General features: G+C 55.7%; 1 protein-coding gene across 1 annotated transcript in view; it reads left to right on the plus strand.

The window, feature by feature from the left end:
* The window catches only part of LOC133355251 (S phase cyclin A-associated protein in the endoplasmic reticulum-like), a 227,935-nt gene that overhangs the window by 188,140 nt on the left and 14,496 nt on the right, over positions 1–25,299 (plus strand). The window contains 6 exon segments of the mRNA XM_061572635.1: positions 5,746–5,869; positions 10,850–11,175; positions 12,244–12,399; positions 13,655–13,979; positions 14,112–14,186; positions 14,188–14,262. Of these exon segments, the coding sequence (XP_061428619.1) occupies positions 5,746–5,869; positions 10,850–11,175; positions 12,244–12,399; positions 13,655–13,979; positions 14,112–14,186; positions 14,188–14,262 (1,081 nt within the window).

Here is a 25,299-nt window from a genome sequence, read left to right on the forward strand (position 1 = left end):
GCAGGAATCGGTGAGTCAAGTTCCTTTGAACAGTAAACCATGGCAATAGCGGTAGAAGAGTGATACGGAGGTGACTGACCGACTGCCAATGAGCGGAGGGTTTTAGCGTTAAGGGCAAGGCCGCAAGGCCAACACCCCAGAGTGCACTGGCGGTCTCTGCCCCTCAGGCGTCCTCATGGGGGCCGAGTAGAAGAGTGTGGGCGTTGAAGACCCGCTGATTTAATTGTTCAAGCTGGTAGGGTGTGGACGTCGCGTGGGTAAGCGAGCGAGTGGGCAGGCGAGCGAGCGGGTTCGGCGGGCGGGCGGGAGGGAGGGCAGGCGGGCGGTCGGTCGGGCATCAGCTGTGCGGGGTTGAGTGAGGCTCTGGTGTCTGGTGGCCCCACCACTCACGGACCCCGCATCACAGTTATTTTCCCACATGAGCCGGGGCGGTAGAAATCCGCGGATTCCGACCGGCTCTCTCGTCCGCTGGTTTCATTGCGCGTTGCGATTCGCGACCGCCTGTCGTCCCAGCGTTGCCATCCGTTATTTCACCAGCTCATCGCCTGCACCCGCGGTCCTCGTAAGGCGATGGAAATATCATGGTCCTCTGCTGGGTCTTAAGTCTGTCCTACTTCTTGACACAGACACAAGGACGGTGATCGTGATTGCGATGGTGGTGGTTGGCGTCTTGCAAGTGAGGAGCAGTGGCGTATTGGTTAGAGCATCGCGCTACGCTCTGCAGGACCCGAGTTCAATTCGTGGTTAACAAAGTGGTAAATATCTTACCCGCTTCTGAGCCTCCCCCAAGTTGATTCGGCAATAAGTTAGTGCCTGGTTCAGTATGTAAACACCAGTGCTGTCCACATCACCCCCTTGCGTGCATTGCTAAACTTCGTGGGTTCTCAATGTCAGATCTTTCTCAAGCAGTCTATATGGCTATTTAGGGGATCTTTATCTTTGGTATCTTTGAAAAAACCTTGAAAAAATTACGATGGTGATGATCAGGAACAGTGATGATAAAGAATGAATGATGGTGATGATAACTTTGATTTTTAAAAATTAAATGTTGATGATAATGGTGAGTACAGTACATCACGATGATGCTAAAGATGACGATGACAGCCAAGTTGACCTTGACCAGGACTTGAACTCGCGAGCTTTCCACCACGAGGTCCCCAGCACTCGGCTAAAGTGCACGATCCCGTCCGTCGATTAGAATCGACACTTGGCTTGACAAAACAGCAAAAAAATCACGGCGATGAAACAACCGCGGTACATCAAACAAACCAAACTTCGCCACCCAACGAAAACCTCCGTTCCGTTCAAACCTCATGCCCGCCGCGCGGAGAGAAACTCGCGACAAAAATTCTGACGATAGAAGCGGAGGGGGGGGATGGTACCGGGCGCTTCCGAGGATTTCCGCTCGCTCGCAGCGTGATTAAGGGAAAAGCAGCGAGGGCACGCGTGCGTCCGATGATGAATCCCTGGGCGCTGACGGCTGACAGAGATTAATGCGCACTAATGTGCAATAAGGGGAGGGCTGCTCGCCAGCCCCACTCACCCCCAGCTCGCTGGCGCTCTCTCTCACTCTCGCTCGCTCTCTCGCGCCCTCTCGCTCTCTCGCTTTCTCTCACTCTCGCTCGCTCTCTCGCTCTCTCTGTCGCTCGCTCGCTCACGCTCTCACTCGCTCTCTCTCACTCTCGCTCGCTCTCTCGCCCTCTCACTCTCGCTCACTCTCTCGCTCTCACTCGCTCTCTCGCTCTCTCTCTCGCTCGCTCTCTCGCCCTCTCACTCTCGCTCACTCTCTCGCTCTCACTCTCGCCCTCTCTCTCTCTCGCCCTCTCACTCTCGCTCACTCTCTCTCTCGCTCTCTCTGTCGCTCGCTCGCTCACGCTCTCACTCGCTCGGCAGCGGGCGAGACGGCAAATTGAATTGTCTTTGTAGTGCCCACAAAGTGGATGGCGACCCAATGGGGGATGGTGGTGGGGTGGGGGGGGGTAGCAGTTGTGGGGGGGAGGGGGGGTAATGGAAGGGACCAGTCCTGGCCGTGTAGCGTGACCTTGATTAAAGGGGGGGGGGGAGGCAGGGGGGTGAGGCGGGGGCGTGACACAGTCAATGTTAAACTTTAAACAAATGTTAAACGCTAAACAGAACGAGTAGTGGGATGATCCCATATTGTCTATCGTGCAGCATTCAGTCTCTGGCTCTCACTCCCCGTGTGTACGCGGAGGAGAGGCCCCGTCGCTTCATCTTAATTGTGCTCAATTTCAAAGGCCAACGTTTTTGATTTGATTATAAAACTTTAGCGGGGGGGGGGGGGGGGTGGCAGCTCATCCCTGTCCTACCTCCCCCCTCCACCAGGGCCGGTTGGGGCGGTGGAGTCGGTGAAGGCGCTATCGTTGAGTCCGGAGGAGGGAGGAGAGCTCTCGGCCGGATATTTTAATTAACCCGCAGCGTTTTGGAAACGTGCGTCTGAGCAAGATGCCAAGCCTTGAACGATAATAAGGGCCGTGGTGTTTTGTGTCCCGTGGCTAAAAAGCCACAGGACTGTAAGTTCGCGAAGCGGAGAGCGTGCGGTGGGACGGACAAAACGCCGGGAGGGGAGTGCGGGGAACGACGTGGTAAATAAGTAAAGAGACTCTGCACTAATTGGATGTGGCTTTCATTAGGGCTGATTAGTTTTCCATGTTGGGAGAGGCACCTCGAGACAAAACCGCGCCCCCCCCGCCCCCTCCCCCACACTTCGTTTCAGGGGTGGCGGATGCTGGTGGTTGTGCTGGTGGTGGAGGCGCCGGTCGTTTGGGATGTAGCGGTGGCGATGGTGATAGTGGTTGTGCCGGGTGGCTGGGTGGGTTGGAGTGAGTGAGTGCTTTTGTGCGATCATCAAATTATCCAATCGCACCTCCAAGTCCATTTGTCGGTCGGGTTGATTGCCGAACGCGTGTCCGTGTGTGTGTGTGAATGTTTATGGGCTGTGTGTGAGTGTGTATGCACTGGGGCTGTGTGTGTTTGTCATTTGTGTATGGGCTGTGAAGTGTGTGTGTGTGTTCTCAGTGTGTGTGTGTGTATGTCAGGGAAGTGGGAAAATATTGGCAAACGTACTGCGCTTTTGAACTGAGCCAAATCCAGTTGAATTCTCGCTCACATCCAGCATAAGTATTGCTCATCTGAACCAGTGCTGGACCTCGCCTAGGTCAACTCAGTCTTAAATAAGCAGTGTGATGTGTGAACACATACCCGTCAACCGCTTATCAGTGCCTACCTTATTACAGACCAGTTCAGACTTTATTGGTCACCCCGTGCCCCTTAAAAATCACAAAGTTCAGCCTACAAAGTTCCATCGCAGGGGAGAAACACAAACAAATAGACAGAAAATGTAGCCCGTATTGAAACGTCCGTACGCCGTATGGACCTGAAAACTCAATTTCCCTGGACAAGAATACAGGTGAAGCGTATGGGTTGACGGGTATCGTGAACATCAGCACCCGGGATAGAATACGGTGGCCAGGAGTGTTTCTGGCTGGTCGCTTACAGCCCTAACGCGATGTATAGAGACTAGCTTTACTACCCGGCTTCGCACGGGACTTGGATTCACCACGCCCGGCCGCCTTTGTCTCCCCAGTGGCGATGTTCACACACCACACCAGTTGCTCGCTTGAGGCTGAGTCGACCTAGGGGAGGCCCAGGAGCGGTTCAAATAATCGTCACCGGTGGTGGCCGTGAGCGGGAATCGAACTCGGGTCGCCGGGTTCGTAGCACGGCGCGCTAACCGCTACACTACAATGCTTTACGCTTCCACGTGCGCGGGTCACATGACAGATTTGATGTCACAGCTCACTTGCCGTGCAAAAAAAAATATGCATTATTGAGCTCCCCCCCCCCCCAACAAAAAAATATAAAAATATGTTTTTATAATTTTTGTATGGTGTACAGTATGCAAAGTACCCACATGGCAAATTTCAAGTTTGTTGCATGTCGGGAAGTACGCTAAACATTTAGAACACGCACACATATTCATAACTTTGCCTTTTATATATATGGAGATACACGGAGGATCATTGTCTCTGTCTCAAACCTGTGGCGTTGTTTGTAAGGGTAAGTGTCTGTGTGCGTGCCGGCTGTCAGCCAAGCTTATCATCTGTTTCATAGAATATGCAACACAGAAAGTGAGCAGCTCCCATGTGACACACGCACTCAACTCGGGCCACGGGCTGCCTGCCGCGTCGTCCACTCCATGAGGGCCGCAGACAGGGATGGAGACGACGCTTCGGTGCAAGCGCTGGCACTTTGTGAACGGGTCGCGTGCAGCCGAGAGAAAACCTTTTCAGCCCGGACTTCGAATGGGCAAGGATCTTGAGAAATGCAGACAACCAGAGCAAGGGAATTCCGGTAGAGCATGGGGGACAGCAGCAGCAGAGGAGGAGTGCCCTCCCATCGAGCAAAGGTCGACTAAGGGTATTGACTTTCATGGGCCTTTGGTTGCTCAGAGCGGAGAGTGAGCAGAGTAGAATAATGCGATGACGGTGGAGAGAGGTAGGCGTGGGCGAGTCCGTGGTGGATCTTGATGAGCATTGAGTTTGTAGCTGACGCGACAACGGGGTTGTGGGAGCCGTTGGGAGGACGTCATAGGACCGGGGCCATTGTACGCGTTGGCCCGCATGACCCGATTTGTTTGAAGCTTCTGTGTAAATGGCAACTAAAGCCGCTGCAATGTGTGCCGCCGAGAGCGTCGTAACGGCACACCGGTGGCATCGCTTCGTTGACTTTTGTGAATATTGCCACGGTGCCGTCGCAGGGACATCACCGGAGTGCCACAACGACGCCGCGCTAGATTGTGACGAAAAAATAAATATCGTCATCACAGTCAATACATCGTATGATATTATACGTACGTACATGTGTACGGGAACCGAGGTCTCCGTGCGCGCCTCTGTGCATGTGCGCGGGGTCACCCCTTCCTCTTTTAAGCTCCCGTGAAAGTGTGTCACCGGGGCAAAGAATAATTAAATTTCCTTCGCCTTAATTTCTTACTCTTCATTTGTCACCGCGCAAAACCCCTTCGATCGGGGATAGTGGCACTTAGCAGATGAACGTCCTCCTCGGGCTCCCGGCAGACCGGGACACATTGAGTGCCGTGACGGCGAGAAGAAAGACGTCTTTTATTTTTATCTTGACATCAACGAGATCGTCTTAACGACTCGGCCCGTCCGTACGCCGGACGAAGGCCTCCCCCGAGCCGCCGCCCGTCTCCCGCGATTGCGCGGCGTAACGATCCGTCCAGCGGCGAGCGAGCGAGCTTCCGCCACTCCGTCTCCGCGGCGGACGTACGCCGTCGCACGCGTTTCCTCTCCCTTGGCTGCTGCCGCTCCGTCGCTCTCGGCTGGTCGTCTCCGCGGGCCGTGGTGCGCTCTGCCCGAGCCCGCTTACTTTCCTGAACAATGCGATGCTTTTGCCCTGCGTTCGTTCTCTGATTCACGCGTTATTCCTTCCGTCTCCCAGTGTAATCCTCCGCACTTCCTATGCACACTTTTTGTTCGACCTTATCACACTTTCCATTGTTGTTTCTGATCCGTCGTGGGTATTTCGCATTCATAAAAAAAAAAGAACACGAGCGTAAAATACTCCGCGGGACAAACGTGCGTCGGAAAGCATCACGAAATCCATTAATGCGCGTGATTTTTCATCCTTTTTGTTCGCGGGGGGTGGTGCGGGGGGAGAAGTGGGGGGAGTGACCGCACACGTTTATTTCGCCGTCACCCCCAGGTCGCTGTGCCTGGCGGCGAACGCCTACTGCCTGGCGTGCCGCGACTGCGCCGACAACTGCCACTACGTCCTGTACAGCAACAAGATCGTCGCGCTCATCGATCTGCTCTTGCATCACCTCGCCGTGAGTGCCGCACCGCCCTCCCCTCATTACCTCCCCCCGTCCCTCCCATCCCTGTCTCCCTCTCCTCCCCTCCCCGAGTCTTCCTCGCACCCTCCTCCTTGCCATCGTCATCGCCGCCGTCACACGATGATGCACGCGCAATAAGCTAATAAAAACGCCTCCTCCGTTTAAACGAGGGTGACCTTGTTTAAATGGAGGAGGCGGCGGGCTAGGGGAGGCCTTTCACCAGCAGTGGATTGACCATGGTTGCTGGCGATGATGATGGAGACGCAGTGGGTCGCCTTGCTGACGATTCTCCCACGTTGGTCACCCGCGACTCCGTTAACCGCGCGAGGTCACGGATTGCGATGGAAGCGCAGGGAAAACGGGAGATGGAGGCCGGCACGGCGCCGGGTGAAGGCGATTGATCCGGGGGCACGCGCCGGGAGGAGAGGAGGAGGAGGAACAACAAGAACCGTTAAACCAGCACGCCGATATCGATCGGTTTGCCGAACGTGGCGCATCGCGCCGGGGCGGGAAAACAACGCTCGCTGCTTCGCCCGTTTGACCCCGAGGGGAGCCGGGCGCGATTCCTTTTTGCACCTTCCTTCGCGGCCGCGTGTAAGAGGCGTCTGTCCCGGCAAATCCGTCGCAAAGTCCTCGACATCTCCCCGGGAGAAAGCCATTGCCCCCTCGAGGTCGGCCGCTAAGATTTGACGTCTCCACGCAGCGCCCCTTCTCCAGTCACATTCGCCGTCCTTACACGGAGAGCTGCCCACTTACATGCAGAGCCATACTCTCGCGTGCTCCGCGTACTTCCACAGAGACCCATACAGGTTCACGTGGAGAGCCGTACAACTTTCGTAGAGGCCCATGCACTTTAAATAGGTATACATATGTAGTCGGTTCAATGAGACGTGGACGACGTATTCGGAGGCACACTTATTTATTATAACGTTTCACTCAGCACAGGCCAATGTATACACACTCGAAGGGGTAACGGCCCCTTCACCCGTCTAACAAGGAGACCCCATTGTCTCTAACCCGGCTAGCCTACTCCGAGGTCCTCCACTCGAGAGCTAGGGGAGACTAGCTGATCCAGCTCTGGCCAAGCTGGGATCACGGCACCCTTAGTCACCAGACCGGCTCTTACAAGAGCATCGGCTCTGGGCTCTCGGGGCCACGCCACTGGCTTGCCCTGGTCGGTCCTTAGAAGAACGGCGATCCAGGGGAGTCCCAGGGCCTGTCTAGCCGGTCTTCACTCTTCACTGGTTTAAGCTAAACACTGAACCCCGAGCCCACCGGCTCACCGCCTTATATAGCAACTCCCCCCCGAGGGGTGGGGCCGTGGGGGATCACAGCGCCGTTACAGCCCCCCAGGGCTAACCGATGCGGACGTGGATGTAAGCATCCTTCCGCGTGCGGGCATAACCACCCCTGGTGTGTTTGTTCGCCCTCCCGTAACACCCCTACACATAGAAACCCACACATTGGCAAATGTAACGTGAGACCCATAGACTTCTTACACCTTCTGTGCCAGAAGTTCAATTGCTCCGTGGGGTTGGCTGCTCCGTGTGCCCTGCATCTTTAGCCCCATGGCCACTGTCCCCGTACTCTCGCCCCACCGCTTACGACAGAAGCGGCGGACACAAGCTCGGAATGACACCGAGAGACAGAAAGGGAAGTGCACGTTGGTTCCAGGGGACAAACGCAAAAGGGGGAATTGGCAATTATTGACTTGAGAGTCAAGTGGGACTAGGCAGGAGGGCGTCATGAGAAGGGGCGTCATGGCCGATGGACGAGGACTGGTGGCCGAATCTCAGTCAAAGGAGAGAATTGTGATAATTGTTTTTTTACCCTTCTATCTGGCAACAAAACTGACACCTTTTTACAAGGAGTCATGTTTGCATAGACCACAATACCTGCAGTCATAATGCAAACAAAAAAGGAGAGAATTGTGCTTTACTCTCCCATTCCCCCTACCCCACACCCCCACCCCCTCTATCTCTCCTCCCTGGCTCCCCCTCCCCCCTCTCTTACTTGTATATAGCCTCTTGCTGCCAGCAGCCTCCTCTTGCCCGCTTATTGCCGTGGTTGTTCCACCTGATGACGGGCACTTGTGTGTGCGCCGAAAACGTCGTGATTTAATTTATTTAATATTTTATACCTACGTGACTTTGCCGAAAGAACCAAAGAGCAGAGGAGAGAACTCGCGCCCAGGCACGATCAAGACGGACCAATGAGATCAGATCGTTGCGCGAGGGTCGGAGGGATCGTGGTCTCACCGGAACGTGAGATACGGTGACATTGAAGGAAAGGAGGCCCTTCATCCAGCAGTGGATAAAACAATAGCTGGTGCTGCTGATGATGATGATGAAAAAAGGCAGCATGGTTAGATTTCGTTTTTGTAGCAGCCTCCTGTGTAATTCTGACCGAGGTGTATCGGGGAGAGGAGGAGGAGGGCGGCAAGCCGTCGTGTTAATAAGTTAACTCGTTGGGAGAAGTTAATCCGTTTTCTTGTAATCTCTTAACGGATCACTGCTTCCGAGGCGGTGGGCGTACGTTAATGAATTATTAAGCTTCTTACCGCTTTTTGGGCTAATTCATCGAGTTTTGAGAGCGAAAACACGCTTCGGATTAAAGCATCAACCAAGGGCGCCTCGCCTAAGAGATCTCCCAAATCGCAGCGATGGAACCTCTCGGTCCCATCGCTGCGACTCCCCCTCCCCGTTCCGCCCCGGGGGTCTGTGAAGTGAACGACGAAAGCGACGACACCAATGTGTTGGCTCCAGGAAAAAAAAACTAAACTAAACTATTTTTTATTTTACCAGGTAAGGCCCCACTGAGTTACATCGCTCTTTTTCAGAAGCGACATGGCCACAAACGATCGTCCAATGAAGTGGCTTCTCACGTGGACATTTATTGCAGCCAAATACACTAAAACGCACGTTTCTCAATGTGGAGGGAAAAGCCGGAGGACCCGGAGAAAAATCCACGTGACCACGGAGAGAAACATGCAAACTCCAGATATACGGGCGTCAAGGTCGGGATCGAACCGACGACCTCCATTATTTCAAACGAGGCAGTTAACAAGACGTCTCTGCGATCGGCACACACGTCGCCCACGACGACGAGCGGAGCAGGAATGTGGACAAGGGACACGCAGCAAGGGCTGAGTGGTGGTGCGGGCACACACTCGGAATGACTTTCGAGAGGGCAGCAAGGGGAACGCACGTCGCCACGGTGGCTAGGAGATGTTAACTACCTCGCCTGGTATACAGGAGGTCGTGGGTTTGATCCCGACCCTGACATCTGCTGTATATTTGGAGTTTGCGTGTCTCTGTCATCATCATCACGGTGGCTAGGAGATGTTAACTCCCTCGCCTGGTATACAGGAGGTCGTGGGTTTGATCCCGACCCTGACGCCTGCTGCTGTATATTTGGAGTTTGCGTGTCTCTCCCCGTGGTCGCGTGGATTTTTCTCCGAGTCCTCCGGTTTTTTATGCGTTTAGAATCTTTGGCCGCTAAAAATTTCCACACGATGATGAGACACTTTTGTTGAGTTATCATTTGTGGTGGCCAGGTCACTTCTGAAAAAGAGCTACACAGCTCAGTGGGCCTCACCTGGTAAAATAAGAATAGTAGATCGGAGAACGTACGCAAAACGCAGTCTTGGAGTTGAACGCTTGGGCAAGGAGACGCCAAGAAGGAAATCACGAGGCTCTCGGCACGCGGCGCGAAACGGCGGACGTCGTGCCGAACAGCACGCGGCGCGGCATCGAATCTCGCCGGAGAGCAGCGGCACCGTACGATCGCGATCGTGGGGAGCGGTCTCCAGGGGTGCGGCGACCGAGGGGAGGGCCCCGAGTGCCAGATGACAAAATAAGTCGACACGTCCGTCATCAAACACCGCCTTTTGCGGAGGTATTGACAACGTGTAGAGTTGTTTTGTTTGGTCAGTTGTGCCATGTGCACCGCTAGCAGTGCTGCACTTTCACAAAATTGTGTGTTTGGTAAGTGCAGATGGTGGTGGTGGCACGCTGCCAGGGCAGCTGTGGGCTCTGGCGGAGGGCAGAGAGTGTCGATGAATTGTGGCGGCTATCGCAGCAATCGCAGCATAACACTGGTCAACAAAATTTTTTTTTTAATTCTGGCCTGGACTTTTGCAGCTGTTTTAGACTAATTTCAGGGTGCTGATTCCAAATCTGATCTCAGATTTGCTCTATCACATTTCATCTTATACTATCGGCATACCCAATTCTCATTGATTTTACCCGAAATTAACTCTGTCACTTATGATTGCAAGTTGTTGCGAGTCAGTGACTGCTTTAGTGTTAAAATATGGTACATTTTATGTAGATATCCACATTTATTTAATATTTTTCTTCCGCAGTTTTTATTTAAAATGCAATATTTGAGATATCTTAAACCTGATGTGATAGACAAAAACCGATGCCAGATTTGGAATCAGCACCCCAAAATTACCTTAAAACCGTTGGAATACCTTATGCCAGAAAAAGTGTGTTGACCAGTGTTATCATGATGATGATTCTAGAAGGGCTCAAAGATTTAGGACTGGGAGGAATGTTGATTTGGTTTCACTCCGGGCAGGATCAGCTGGGAGAGAGTTCTAAATCGCTGTTCTGAATCTCGCGCTAAACACTGATTACGCACAGTACGATCCCAATCAGCAGCGGACCGAGTAATTTGCCTCCCGTGGAGTGTGACGCGAAAGCCGATATGCCAGATTTGGAATCGGCACCCCAAAATTACCTTAAAACCCCTTCTTCTTGGTTCTTTCGGTAAAGTCACGTAGAAGGGAAGTATTAAAATAATAAAAAATAAAACATAATAAAATAATTCTCACGACGTTTCGGCCACAACGCAAGCAGCCGTCTTCAGGTGAAAACCCGGTCTGTCGAGGCGACAGCGTTGGAATACCTTATGCCAGAAACAGTGTGTTGACCAGTGTATAATCGGCCCCGGGCCCGTCCCCCGCAGGTGCTAATCCCGGTCGGAGACGACGCCGGGGGCGACGGCGCCAGCGGGAGCGTCAACCGCCAGGTGTTTGAAGGCCCCTCGGGCTCCCTTCTCCGCGCGTGCGGCGCGGTCATCGACGGCGTCGCTCGCAGCATCGCCTCGGCGGCGGCCGGAGGGTCGGACGGCAGTCGGCCCGCGACGCCGCGTAAGACCCCGGCAGGCGGCGGAGGAGGAGGAGGAGGAAAGGAGGCGAGGCTGTCATCGTCTTGCTCGTCGCTGTCCTCCTGCTCCGGAGCATCGACGGGGCACAGGGAGGGCATGTGCGGGCGCGCGTCGGACCTCGTGAGGTGAGGGCGGAGCGTGACGAGGTTCGGGGTCACGGTTGTGGTCAGGGTTAGGAGGTCCGTTAGGTCAGTGGTTGGAGTTGGATTCAGAGGTTATGATGAGAGTTTTCCTTGGGTCAGGACGTCGGGTTAGTGTTATGGATTAAGATTTACCTTTAGGCTTTGGGTTAGTGCAGTCGGGGTGTCACAATTTAGTCAATCATCATGGCCGGGCAGAGTGATTTCATTATAAATGTTAGTTTTAGATACGGAGATGAAAAATATGTGCAATGTGGCAAATGTAGCTCCTTTCGTGGCCTCTGTTGTAGTGGTCGCGTGAACCAGTGGCACGTGGCGTGGATGAATCGGCACTCGCTCCCTTCATCGTTGCACAGAATCAAGGGAACCACGACCCGCGCGAGAGCCATGTGCAGCCTCCGCACTGAGTCATGTTATGCGCCTTGCACAGTGCAGTAAGCGAGCCTCAGCGTGCGTGCGTGTGCATGGTGGTCTAGCGGTTAAGTGGGGAGCGGTAGTATGGCGGTTAGCGCGCTGCGCTATGAACCCGGCGATCCGGGTTTGATTCCCGCTCACGGCCAACACCAGTGACGATTATCTGAACCAGTCCTGGGCCTCCCCTAGGTCGACTCAGCCTCAAATGAGTACCTGGTGCGGTGTGTAAACATCGCCACTGGGGAGACAAAGGTAGTCGGGCGTGGTGCTGGCGACGCACCCCCTCGTGTACCGTTCCGGCCTTCATAAGTGCTCGCTAACAGCACTTGCCCCTACAGTTTGTCAAGGCTATACGGGGGATCTTTGTAGCGGTTAAGCGCACTGCGCTTCAAAGCCGGCGAACGGAGTTCGATTCCCGCTCACGGCCAACATCGGTGGCGATTATCCGAATCGGTCCCAGTGCAACGTCTAAACATCGCCACTTGGGAGACAAAGGCGGCCGAGGCGTGGCGCTGGCCACCCACCCCCTCGTGCGCCGTGCCGGCCTTCACAGGTGCTCGCTAGCACCGCTTGCCCCAACGGTCTCTGAAGGCTACACGGGGGGGGGGCTGGGATCTTTGTCTTTGCCTGTACGTGCAGCTACATGGTCCACGCTGGCGTGGCCGAGAAGCTCTGCCGCTGTCTACGCTCGGTGCAGGGCTCCGTGGACGACCAGCCGCGCACCTCGGCCTTCCTGGCCCACGCCGTGCACCTCCTGCGCGCCTCCTGCACGCTCGCACGCCTCGTCGCGCCCAGGTCGCTGCCCGGGCTCGTCCATCGGGGGGCGGTGGCGATGGTGGGGTCGGGGCGGGTCACGTAAACGGGATCGGTGGGGGGGGTTGGGGAGGGGTGGTGGTCGGCCAGGGTTAGGGTCACGTAACTGGGTGCTGGGGTCAGGGTCGGGGTTACGGTCACGTCAACGGGAGTGGTTTGGACGGCGGGGTTAGGTCTGGGGTCGGGGTCGTGTCACGGGGTGGTTAGGGTCATGGCTAGCATAAGGGGGGAGCGGAATGACGGGGTGGGTGTGAGACGCTGGGTGGGGGCGTTTGAATGACGTGTGGGATGTGGTTGACAGAGGCGATGGCGACCGTGCAACGCCGGTGCCAAGGCAGCGCACACACATGCACGCACACACATGCACGCACACACATTCACGCACACACATGCACGCACACGCATGCACACACACACATGCACGCACACGCATGCACACATACGCATGCACACATACGCACACAACATGCACGCACACACACGCACACACACGAACGCACACACATGCACGCACACAACATGCACGCACACAACATGCACGCACACACACGCACGCACACACGTGAACAAAGACAAAGATCCCCCGTATAGCCTTAACAGACTATTGGGACAAGTGCTATTGGCTAGCACCTATTGAGGCCGGCACGTCACACGAGGGGGCCGCCTTTGTCTCCCTGGCGGCAGTGTCTTTACACACTGCAACAGGTACTCATTTGAGGCTGAGTCAACCTAGGGGATGCCAGGGACTGGTTCAGATAATGGTCATCAGTGTTGACCGTCAGCGGAAATCGAACTCGGGATTCTGCCGCGTTCGTAGCGCAGCGCGCTGACCGCTACACTACTGCTCCCCACGCACACACTGACACACACTGACACACACACTGACACAGACACTGACACACACACTGACACACACACTGACACACACACTGACACACACTGACACACACACTGACACACACACTGACACACACACTGACACACAAAGACAAAAGATCCGCCCGTATGGGCATCTACGAAGGCCGACACAGCACACGAGGGTGTGGCCAGGACCAAGCAGGGGCCGACGTGCACACCCCGCACCACGTACTCAATTAATGCCGAGTCTACCTAGGGGAGGCCCAGGACCGGTTCGACTAGACGCCACCGGTATTGGTGGCGACGGGGAATGGGAGCTCGGCTCGCCGGGGGGGTCGTCGTCGCGCTGACCGCCGCGCCGTCCCTCCCCGCCGCTCAGGTCTGGCGGCCAGAGCCCGTTTGACACACGGAGGCCGGACGGCACGGGCCTGGCGTCGGTGCTGCGCCTCACGGAGGCGGCCGGGGTGCTCAACCTCCTGTACTGCACACTGCTGCACGGCGCCGCCCCCGACCGGGACGCGGCGGCGGCGCCGGCACCGGCGGGGACGGGGGCGGCCGCCCCTCCGGTGGCCGCGACGACGGCGGCGGCGTCGTCGGTCCGCGCGTCGGCGCAGGATGGATACCCAGCGCACACGCTGGGCGTCGCGCTCGAGGGGGTGCGACTGCTCAACAGCTTCGCCTTCCTCGACCTCGCCGCCTTCCAGGTGCCGCGGCGACGATGCGCGGCGGCCATTCTGAGACTACGCGCTTTCGGGTCGCGTGCATTCGCTCGATCGTGCGAGGGCGGTCGCGTGCGGTTGGCTCATTGTGGGCGGTCGGTCTCGTGCGGTGGCCAGGAGGTGGTGGGCTCCGAGGGCCTGTCGCTGGCGTTCCGCCACATCGCCAGCTCGCTGCTGTGGTACTGCTCGCACCACGCCGTGCACCGAGCTGCTGCACGCCGTCATCGTGTGCGTCGGGTACTTCACCGTCAACAACGCCGACAACCAGGTGGGGGCTCGCGCGCAACACGCTCGCACGCGGCGCGCGCGTATCCACAAACACGTACGTGTGTCCCGTGCCCCGTGGTCCGCCCGGCGCCTGACTCGCCGGGCGGCAATCGATGGGTCGAAACGCGGCCGCGTTCGCGCGGAGAGGCTCGGGCGGCCGGGGAGTCCAGGCGCGAGCGCCGGGCCCGCGCCCCGCTGTTCGCAGCGCGTGGCGACGCCGCGATCTGTGCATTGATTTGACTCGCCTCCCCCGACGGGTGCTGCTTTGTTTTAATAATTAATCGCTCGCAGCCGCTTGGTGAGTCGTTGGCTGGGTGCAGGCGCTCCCCGCAACCGTGTCGGTCGGGGGTGGGGGTGGGGGTTTGCGCCATACTTCACCACGTTGAGGAGAGTGCGGGGTTGGTGTAGGGCAGGGCAGGATGGGCACAAATATCCCAACCCCATCAAAATTACACTTTATTGTTATTGTTTAGGGTTGCATACGGTAAAGGTGTAGCCCTGCAATGTCCTGCCACTGCTGGCAGAAGGGCTTCCACTAGAGAGGCACTCTTGAGGGTGTTTGGTCTACTCTTCTACGCTGACCAGGCATCTTGGAAGAGGTGGGAATACCCACACTTTACCCCACCATGCATGACCTACCAATCGACTAACTTCGGCTGGGGGTGGGGGGGGCGGGATTCAAGAAACTTTGCCCCATCGTTTCAACCGCCGCGCCGGGAGTTCGAATCGAACCGGTGACCTCTGGGCGCTGTGCTGACCACTACACCACCCCCTACACCAGAGACAAAGACAGAGATCCCCCGTGTAGCCTTAACAAACTGTTAGGGGCAAGTGCTGTTAGCGAGCACCTATGAAGGCCGGAACGGCACACGAGGGGGTGGGTGGCCAGCACCACGCCCGACCGCCTTTGTCTCCCCAGTGGCGATATTTACACACACCGCACCAGATTATCAGGCTGAATCGACCTAGGGGAGGCCCAGAACCGGTTCAGTTAACCGTCACTGATGTTGGCCACTGCGCCACCCGTGTGTTCACTGCCATGCCATCCGACTCGAGCCAGTTTGATTTCTTTCTTCTCTTATTAGGGTGGGGGTGGCGGTGTCGGGGCGATATATAAATGGCCGTTAAAATAAGTTACTTTGTCCCTTACGTATAAATTTGCAAGAGGCACACTGTAAAGGAAAAGCCAGACCGCACGCCCATTATAAACCTATCACTCTGGTTGGTGTAAGCAATAAAATTAAGTACATTACCTAATTCCTCTTTGAAGTTCCCTTAGTCCTTCACCTCCCGCTCGCCGGCCTTGTTCGGCCGGTTAGCCTCGTTACAAAATTACTCAACATCATAATCACCATCGTAATCATTTGCAGCTCTTTGGCAATCCACGGCCGGATGAAGGCCCTCCTACGCCGTTTTTAGGCTCGTTTGACCATACTTCACCACGCTGGTCAGCGCTGGTCGATGAAGTCTGGGAGGCTCAGAACCCAATTCGTACATCGCTCGCCACTAATGTTAGCCATGGCCGGGAATCGAACTTGCCAATTTGGTAACGCAGTCCCGTGAACCTCTGTGCCACCGCTGTCCCCACCGTCAGAAAATCAACATCAGCCGCAATAAATCCACTGCTGGGTGGATGCGTTCCCAAGTCACCGCCACCTCTCATGACCCCGCGATGTAACAATCCGCCTTGCACCAGCACACCGGCTGATCTCACCGTCCTGAGCGACTCCTTCAGCATTGTTGACCATCGCCCATCGCCCCTTGTGACGGACGTAATATCATTTGCACGTGGCCAGGCGACCGGGGGGGGGGGGTGGCCATCGGGGCGAATGTTGGGCTCCGTCCCTCGAGCGGCGTCCACGGAGGCCGCGCTCGGCACGCCAAGGCGGTGCCCAGTTGTCTTAAACTGTAAACTATAAAAAAACTATTTTTATTTTAACAGGTAAGGCCCACTGAGCTATATAGCTCTTTTTTCATAAGCGAACTGGCCACAAATGATTGCTCAACTAAGGGGCTTGTCACATGTATATTTATCGTCAGCCAAATATTCTGAACGCATGTTTCTAAATGTAGAGGGAAAAACCAGAGGAGCCGGAGAAAAATCCACAAAACCACGCGAAGAGAGACACGCAAACTCCAAATATACAGCCGGCGTCAGGGTCGGCATCGAACCGACGACCTGTATACCAGGCGAGGTAGTTAACATCTCCTAGCCACCGTGATGATGATGAGAGAGAGAGAGAGAGACACGCAAACTCCAAATATACAGCAGGCGTCAGGGTCGGGATTGAACCCACGACCTCCTGTATACCAGGCAAGGTAGTTAACATCTCCTAGCCACCGTGATGATGATGAGAGAGAGAGAGAGAGACGCAAACTCCAAATATACAGCTGGCGTCAGGGTCGGGATCGAACCCACGACCTCCTGTATACCAGGCGAGGGAGATAACATCTCCTAGCCACCGTGATGATGATGAGAGAGAGAGAGACACGCAAACTCCAAATATACAGCAGCAGGCCATCAGGGTTGGGATATCGAACCCACGACCCTCCTTGTACACCGGGCGAGGTAGTTAACATCTCCTAGCCACCGTGATGATGATGAGAGAGAGACACGCAAACTACAAATACAACAGCAGGCGTCAGGGTCGGGATTGAACCCACGACCTCCTGTATACCAGGCGAGGGAGTTAACATCTCCTAGCCACCGTGATGATGATGAGAGAGAGAGAGAGACACGCAAACTCCAAATATAAAGCAGGCTTCAGGGTCGGGATCGAACCCACGACCTCCTGTATACCAGGCGAGGGAGATAACATCTCCTAGCCACCACGGCGCCATCATGCAGACGGTGACGGCGCGGCCTGGTGTACCTGCGGTGGCCAGGCAGACCCGGCTCCAATTAATCTCGCAGTGCCGCCCACCGCGCTGGCTGGCTGGCGGAGCAGTAATATTTACATCGACTTGTAAAGCCAGGCAGCCGTGTGTGCGAACCGCACTCCCTGATGGACATCAAAGGCCGCGCCGTGACCATTCCCACAGATTTCACTTCACCGGTGTTTTTTTTTCGTTTTGCTTCTGAGAAATTGGGTTTTATTTTGGTCTCCGCTCGCCTCATTCCACCCCTTTAAATAGTTTGTTTTGTTTGTCGCGTCGTACAAAGGAACACGGTGGCGGGTGGCATTAATAATTGACCCGATTGCCACTGCTTTGTGAGGGTTTGGTCAGCGGCAGTGAGCCGTGTGGAGCCAGGGTGTGGCTCCTCGGGCATTGTGTGAAACGAAGCATGAGAAGGCGGTGGTGAGATCGTGGATTCAAATCCCACCATCGGCATCTATTCAGCATCATCATTCGGCCATCAGCATCGTCATCGTCATCATGGAGCCATCACCATCATCATCACCCGACCATCATCATCATCATCATAATTATTACACTGGTCAAAAAAAAAAAACATTTTTTTCTGGCCTGGACTTTTCAGGGTGCCGATTCCAAATCTGATCTCAGATTTGCTCTATCACATCTCATTTTTATGCTATCGGCATACCCCATTTTCATTGATTTTACCCGAAATTAACTCTGTCACTTATGATTGCAAGTTGTTGCGAGTCAGTGACTGCTTTAGTGTTAAAACATGGTGCTGTATTTTTAGGATAGTGTGTTTATAATATCATTGTATGTAGATATCCACATTTATTTAATATTTTTCTTCTGCAGTTTTTATTGAAAATGCAATATTTGATATCTCAAAAACCTGATGTGATAGACAAAAACTGATGCCAGATTTGGAATCAGCACCCCAAAATTACCTTAAAACCATCGGAATAACCTTATGCCAGAAAAAGTGTGTTGACCAGTGAATTATCCAGCTCTGTCGGTAAAATCGACCCAGCTTGAGAGACCCGGTCCCTGCCATAGAACTGTGGAGTTTCCACCAGCGGCTCTGAACCCAGCGCACAGACGGACACACAAAACGGCAGAAGCGAGAGAGCGTCGGGAGCAGTGCTCATTTGAGCGGCTACGAGGTGCAGCGTAACGCTGACGCGAGGTGACACGGGCGACGCGATCGGCTCGTGTTGACATTTGAGTTACGCGCGTGTGCGCTTCGCACTTCGCACACGCAGACAAAGATCGCACGTGAAACCTTCACGGACTGTTGGGGCAAGTGCTGTTAGCAAGTAGCGCCTATTGAGGCCGGCACTGTGGCACACGTGTGGGGGTGGTGTTGTCAGCACCACCCACGCCCGGCCACTTTTGTCTCCCCAGTGCCGATGTTTGGACAGCGCACCGGGTGCTCGTTTTAGGCTGAGTGAGCGTGGCGAGGCTCAAGCCAGGCTCAGATGTTACTTGCCATGCCCGGGAATCGAAGCAGATCACTATATTCTGAGCGCTGAGTGCACACCACTGTCCCCTACTACTGTTCCACCCCGTGCACGGGCACAAAGATCGTCCATGGAGCCTTGAGCAGGCTGTTAACGCGCACGATTGAGGCGTGTTGGTTTCAGCGGTTAGTGCCTTGCGTTACAAAACCCAGCGACCAGTGGTGGCATTTATCGGAACCGCTCCCGGGCCCCCCCCCCCCGAGGTCGACTCAGCCTCAAATGAGTACCTTGGCACAGTGTGTAAATATCAGCATAGGGGAGGCGGAGGCGGCCAGGCGTGGTGGTAGGCACACCACCTTCCCCCCCTTGTATACCATGCCGGTCTTCGTAGGCAGCTTGCCGTAAACATTGTGCGTATGCGCACACGCTAGGATGCGGGAGTTGCACTCGGCCACGCGATCGCGAGCCGACGGCCTCCTCCCCCCTCCCTGCGCCCAACCCGCGGGGTGCGAGAGCCAGCCGAGGGGGGACATCTGTCCTCGCGGCCGTAATTGAATTACTTTGATTCGGGACAGACCGACGTCTTTTACTTTCGCCTGCGTCGTTAGTCCTCGTTAGGCCCAGAAACACCCGGTGAGACCCCCCCCGCCACCCCCTGCCTCTCCCCCCACCTCCTCCCCCCCCCCCCCACTCGTAAGACAATTAGGACCCGTAATTACATTTTTGTGACACTAATCAAAAGAACATGTTTTGTAAAAAAAAAAATCTAGGGGTGCTTTTTGTTTCATTCTGTCTTCCCCCCCCCGAACCCCGTGCCGCCCCCCCCCCCCCACTCGTTGTTAAGTGTCGCTCGACTCGGTTCGCATTCCTCTTTGCGTGTCGCCCGCTCAGCGCTACTCGGCGCCTCCTCGCTCCGCTCTGCCAATTAGCGCCGAGATTTCACGTCCCCACCTCTCGCTCGCTCGCTCGCTCAGGGCGGCCGCTACGCTCGCGGCGCTTGCTGGGCCACCCCGCTCACCCCCCCCCCCCCCCGCAACCCCCGCAACCTGCCTATAAACTCACTAACTCTCATGACTAATCACAATTATCATCGGCCGTGATCAGTCCACTGGTGGATGAGGGCCTCCCCAAGCCGCCGCCACCACCTCTCACGATCTTGCGATGCGGCAGTCCGTCACAAGCGCCTGCGTGTGAACCGATTGCATCCCACACAACGATGACCTTTCAACTACGAGACTCAACACATTGGTGAAATAACGCTGCGGTCTTCAGATGAGAGTATACACCAGGCAACGTTTTGGGCAAGGTCCCTTCTTCACAGCACATAGGGTCTCTCCGCCCCGCTGACCACAATGTGCGATTACCCGAAACAACACCTATTTAATAATGAGCCTTAAACTGGGGGTTGTCACTTTTGTGAGGTCCAAAAGAACCCGGGAAATATCTCACAACACCAGAGGAGCGGAGAACAGAGCCGCGTGCGGATGCATCGCCTTGAGTGCTACGTTGTTGTCATTGCTGCGCAAATGACAAAAACTGGGACTTCTAATGTCACGGAGAAGACTCGTGGATTTCCCGGGTCAGCGGCCACCTTTTCCTGGAAAAATCCAGGACAGGTGGCAACCCCCGCATTGAACGCGAGCGGCGAGTGGCCGCTGGCTGCGAGATGAACGCTCGCCACATTTCCATATTTTATTGTCGAATTCAATTAAGCAGCTCCCCACCGCTGGGAAATGGATGTGCGGTGCGCCGGGTGGTGGCGGTGGTGGCCGCGGTGGCTGCGGAGAGGTTGGGGTGAGAGGGAGGTTGGGGGGAGGGGAGCAGGACAGGGATGGGGAGGAGGGAGGGAGGCAGGCCAACCACCGCTGCAGCATAGCGTGGGTGTTTGGCCTTTGTCTCTGCTTTTCAGACGCCACTTTGCCATAATTAGCAAAATATTTCCATTCGGCTAATTGAAGAGGGGAGGGCTGATTTACACCGCCCAGCTGCCGCGTGCACTTAGCCGGGGAGGGGAGGCAGGGCGGACAGGAGGCACGTGGGGAGCGCGTGTTTGGAGTGCCCGTGCGTGCTTGTGTGTGTGTGTGCATGTGCGTGCGTGCGTGAGTGTGTTTGACCGCACGCGCGTGAGAGATTGTGCGTGCGTGTGTGTGTGTGAGCGTGCGCGAGTGTGTTCGAGTGCGCGCGCGTGTGAGATCGAGCGTATGTAGTTGGGTTTGAGTGGTGGCGTGGTGGTTAGCGCACACTGGGCTGCGGACCCCCGGCGGACGAAGTTAGATTCCAGTGGAAAGCGACAACTGAAGCCGTGCTGGTCTTCTCCAGATAAACTCGCCCTGAGGTTGATTACTTGGCTGCCAGGCATGGTTCTGGCCACACCACTCTTGGATATCGCAGGCCTCAATTGGGGCTCGCTCACAGAATTTGCCCCAACGGTCTATTAGGGCTACTGTGTATGGGGATGTGTATATGTGTCCACATGTGTTGTGCTGCTTTATGAAGTTGTTGGAACCAGGTCTCGCTTCCTGATCGTGAAGCACAGTCGACACCCGTGTGACGAAACTGCACGTCGATCTGGCCTGGGCCTCCTCTAGGTCGACTCAGACTGTAATAAGTGGCCAAGCGTCTTGTTTATTCCATCTACAATGGGACCATTGTTCGGTGCTAAACAAGCGCGCACATTTTACAAACATCTCACGTGTAAAAAAAGCTAAAGTTGTGACAGGCCAAGATTATTCACACATATCCTCTTTTTTAATATATTGATGGTGGTTTGAGAAAATCCTCCGTCGTGTTCCGTCATGCTCCGTCCTACCGATGTTGCCCGGAGAAAACCCGGCACCGCGCTGCGGTTTTTACGAGGGGGGGGCGACAGTGTCCTTGGCAACACCTCGCAGCTCCCCGCCAACAGCAATTGGCAAGCCGTGGTGGTGGCGGTGGCGGTCACCCATCCAAGCACTGACCAGGCTCGAGCCTGCTTGGCTCCCGAGACCCGACGGGATTGGTCGTAGTAGGCGTTGTTGCACTTCAATCCACGCCACGCAGCCCTAGGGGTCACTCGCAGAGGTCACGGGTCACAGGTCGCACCTTCTCACTGCTAATCCCTGCAAACCCCAATCCTTTTAGCAAAATTAATGTTTTCACAGAGATGGGAGCTTTTTTTTTAAGCAGCACATGATATATATTTGTACATACACATAAATATTTATTCGGCTGTGTTATTAATTTGGAATTTAAAAAATATATTTTCCATTTTGTTAATATTGTCGTCGTTGTCAGCCACGGTCTATCCACCGCTGGATGAAGGCCTCCCCACGCCGTCACCAGCCCGCGCCGTTCCTACGATGCCACAGTTCGTATTCTGCGCTTGAGCTCAACGGAATCGCTCCGTCTCCGTGGCGGTCATCCTCTTTGAGTTGCGCCAACTACGTCTGCAAATTGGCGCGCGTTACAAATTGTATTATATTCATATTCTTATTATTATTATTGTCTCCTCCCCTCGGCTGTCTGGCCACGAAGAGTCGTGCTCAATCCTGCGTTTCCCTTTGCCTCGATTGGTCGATTTTCCGAGCTCCCTCTCGCGAAGGCCCTTCCGCCAGCAGCAAAGCGCGAGAGACAAATCGGCAGCGCGGCGCCTTTACCCTTTTGCCTGCACTCGGCCGGTGTCAAAGCGATTCCGGGCAGCGGCGATCAACGCAGGGTGCGGAATGGGGTCGCGCTTTTGTTTCACACCGGGGCAGATCGCGTCGCACTCGGGGCGCGCTTGCACGCGCGTGTGTGCACACGGAGCGAGAGTGCACGCGCGTGTGTGCACACGGAGCGCACGGGCATGTGTGCACACGGCGCGAGCGTGCACACAGGCCGTGTGTGCACACGGGTCGTGTGTGCACACGGGTCGTGTGTGCACACGGGTCGTGTGTGCACACGGGCCGTGTGTGCACACGGGCCGAGCTTGCACACAGAGCGAACGGGCGAGCGGCCGAGGGGACTCGTGTTTATTTATTTTAAGCGTTTAAAAACAAAACATCCAGCACAGAGACATTGCTTAATTTAAGGGGTGGGCGGTGCGGTTGGTGTTGGGAGGGGTGTGAAAACGATGCTGTGTCTAACGGGACGGGGGGGAAATAAAAATCCGCGGCAGCACCAATAAACATTTCGCTTGCGATGTTCCGTTCTCGTAGCGAATAATCGTCATCGTGGTAACAGTTTCGCAGCCTACGCCTGATGAAGGCTGCCCCGTGACTTTCAGTGATGTGGGTGGTTCAATTTGTTTAGACCATACTTCACCCCCACCCCCCGCACCCCCCCGAAGTTACAGTTGAACCATTCATATTCACGCATATTTATTATTTATGCAGATTTCTAACAGTCTATCGTTTGCGTCTTTTGTTGAAATTGTATTCGTGTTATGGTGCAGCAGTGAACTCTATAAAAAATATATATTATTTCAATTTGACTTTGTGGGTTTCACTAATCGGGGACTAAACTGAGCGCGCCCGAGCAAAGGGAGGCGTGCGACGATAACCCGTGGTCCCGTTGTAGCGCAGTGCTCGAATGTGGCTTGTCATGGCCCCCCCCCCATGAATGTTTACGGAGTCCCGCTACCCAGCACGGCAGCGCTCTCGATTGAATCGTTACGGCAAACTCAGGCGTTGGCGGAGCACAGCCTGACGACGACAGCAACAAAGCGAGCGCTGCGCCAGGCAGTCCGGCCTAGTGCCACGGCGTGTGCAAGTGGCCGGGCTGCGAGGCCCTCTGTGAAGAGCGCAGTGAGTAGCGCGCGGTGAGTAGCGCGCGGTGAGTAGCGCGCGGTGAGTAGCGCGCGGTGAGTAGCGCGCGGTGAGTAGCGCGCGGTGAGTAGCGCGCGGTGAGTAGCGCAGCAACGGTGAAGCAACTCTCAGCCGCAGTCGCTCGCTCGGTCTCTCCCTCTCTCTCTAGTCGGCGGCCGGTCGTGTCTCATTATCTCTCTTGTATCGCTGCTGCTGAGGTTGCACTCTTTACACACACACACAGTTCTTGCTACAAAGGAACCACAGTACCTTGCTGATCTCATCAAGGAGCGTAAACCATCATGTGAACTCCGGTCATCCTCGCAGCAGCGGCTTTTGGGCTCAGCCATCGAACAAAGACGGTCGACCGCATCGCGCGCTTTCAGATGCGCTTCTGGGGCCGTCTGGAACGCTCTTCCTTCCGATATTAGGAAGCCACTGGAGCTATGCACGTTTAAATTATCTAGAGTGAAAGCTCATTTCTTTCTCACGGCTGGCTACTTACATACGTATATGTGCAACAACGGTGATCAGCGCAGTGCTGCCCTGTTTCCTGACGTGCGTGTCGGTTGAGTCGATGGGGCAGGTCGCGCGTGCGGGTCCAGTCTGTTCCCCACCTCCTTGTGGTCGTGGAAGGGGGGCCCCCTTCCTCCAGCGGTGGCCTGTGTGGGGCACTCGCAGGGCTGCTCCTTTTCATTCCACATCTCAAGGACACAAGACATCAAAGTTGGGTAAATATATAACCCCACGAAAATTAGGTGAAATGTTTACACGTGTAATTTTATATTCATATATACTCCACACCCAAAGTCGTCCACAGCCATAGTTTGCAAATATACATTCACACTTGATTGAGTAAAAAAAACACGCGTGTTTTTGTATTCGTGAAAGGAACCCACTGTTTGAATCGACGGCAGCTTCCGCGGATTTTTCTGAAGGCCCCCACTAACGACGCGCACTTGTTTTGGCTAGGAGGGGAGGCCCAGAGCGGCTCCCGGCTCCACTCGGGCCTCTCTTGAGAGCGGGGTGTGAGCAACGGGGTGAGCGACGGGGTGAGCGACGGGTTGAGAGAGGGCGTGAGTGACGGGGTGAGTGAGGGGGTGAGCGGTGATGTCACGGGGTGGTTGCGAGGGGATTACGCGACAAACGAGGGAGCCGTGCAAGAGATTGAGAGGTCGGTCTCGCGGGTTATGAAACGCGGGCGAGCTAGGCGGGTCGGCGGGTGAGCGGGTGACCTCGCGGGTGAGCGAGCGGGCAGGTGAACGAGCGGCTGTGCGAGCGAGCAAAGGAGTGAGCAAGCACGGAGCACAGTGGGGCAGCCTCACTCGCGGGGAGGGATGCTGGGGGCGGCAGCAGCTCCGCTCTCGTTCCAGGTCAAACGTCAACGAGGGCTGAGCCGTCTAAACCTGACCCCGCGACCTCCGCAAACCTCGCTCCCTTCTCCTCACCCCCTTCCACCCATCCTCCGCCACCGCTTCAACCGCCGCCCACCATCACCACCACCACCACATCGCGACTGCCGCCACACAGCCACCGTCGCCACCACCTCCACCATCGCAGCCGCAACATTTTAGAGCCTCGGCGGGGTGGGGGGGAGTTCCCCAAGAGACGATGACCGAGGACAGACGAGTCGAGGAGTGGCGGACGGGGGGCCCGGTGGGCGGGGGTGTGGGGGGGCCGGTAGGGGGGGTGGGGCTTTGGTGGGGGAGGGGGGCCGGTAGGGGTGGTGGGGCCTTGGTGGTGGGGGGGGGAGGGCAGCTTTTCGGAGCTCCCGCGCCGATCTAAACCCACGCGACGCACAGGGCAGCGAATCGCTCGCGTAGAAATCATATTGGATAGCAGGTTCGGTTTGTCTGCGTTGTGTGTGGATGAGTTATCTTGAAGCACCAGGTGCCGCTACGTGGACTCACCGCAGTGTTTATAAGGAGAGCAGTTTATTCTCGATCACAAAAT

Source organism: Lethenteron reissneri, chromosome 50 (genome assembly GCF_015708825.2).
Source record: "Lethenteron reissneri isolate LAM-NWPU_2019-01 chromosome 50, ASM1570882v1, whole genome shotgun sequence".
Classification (NCBI taxonomy): Eukaryota; Metazoa; Chordata; class Hyperoartia; order Petromyzontiformes; family Petromyzontidae; genus Lethenteron; species Lethenteron reissneri.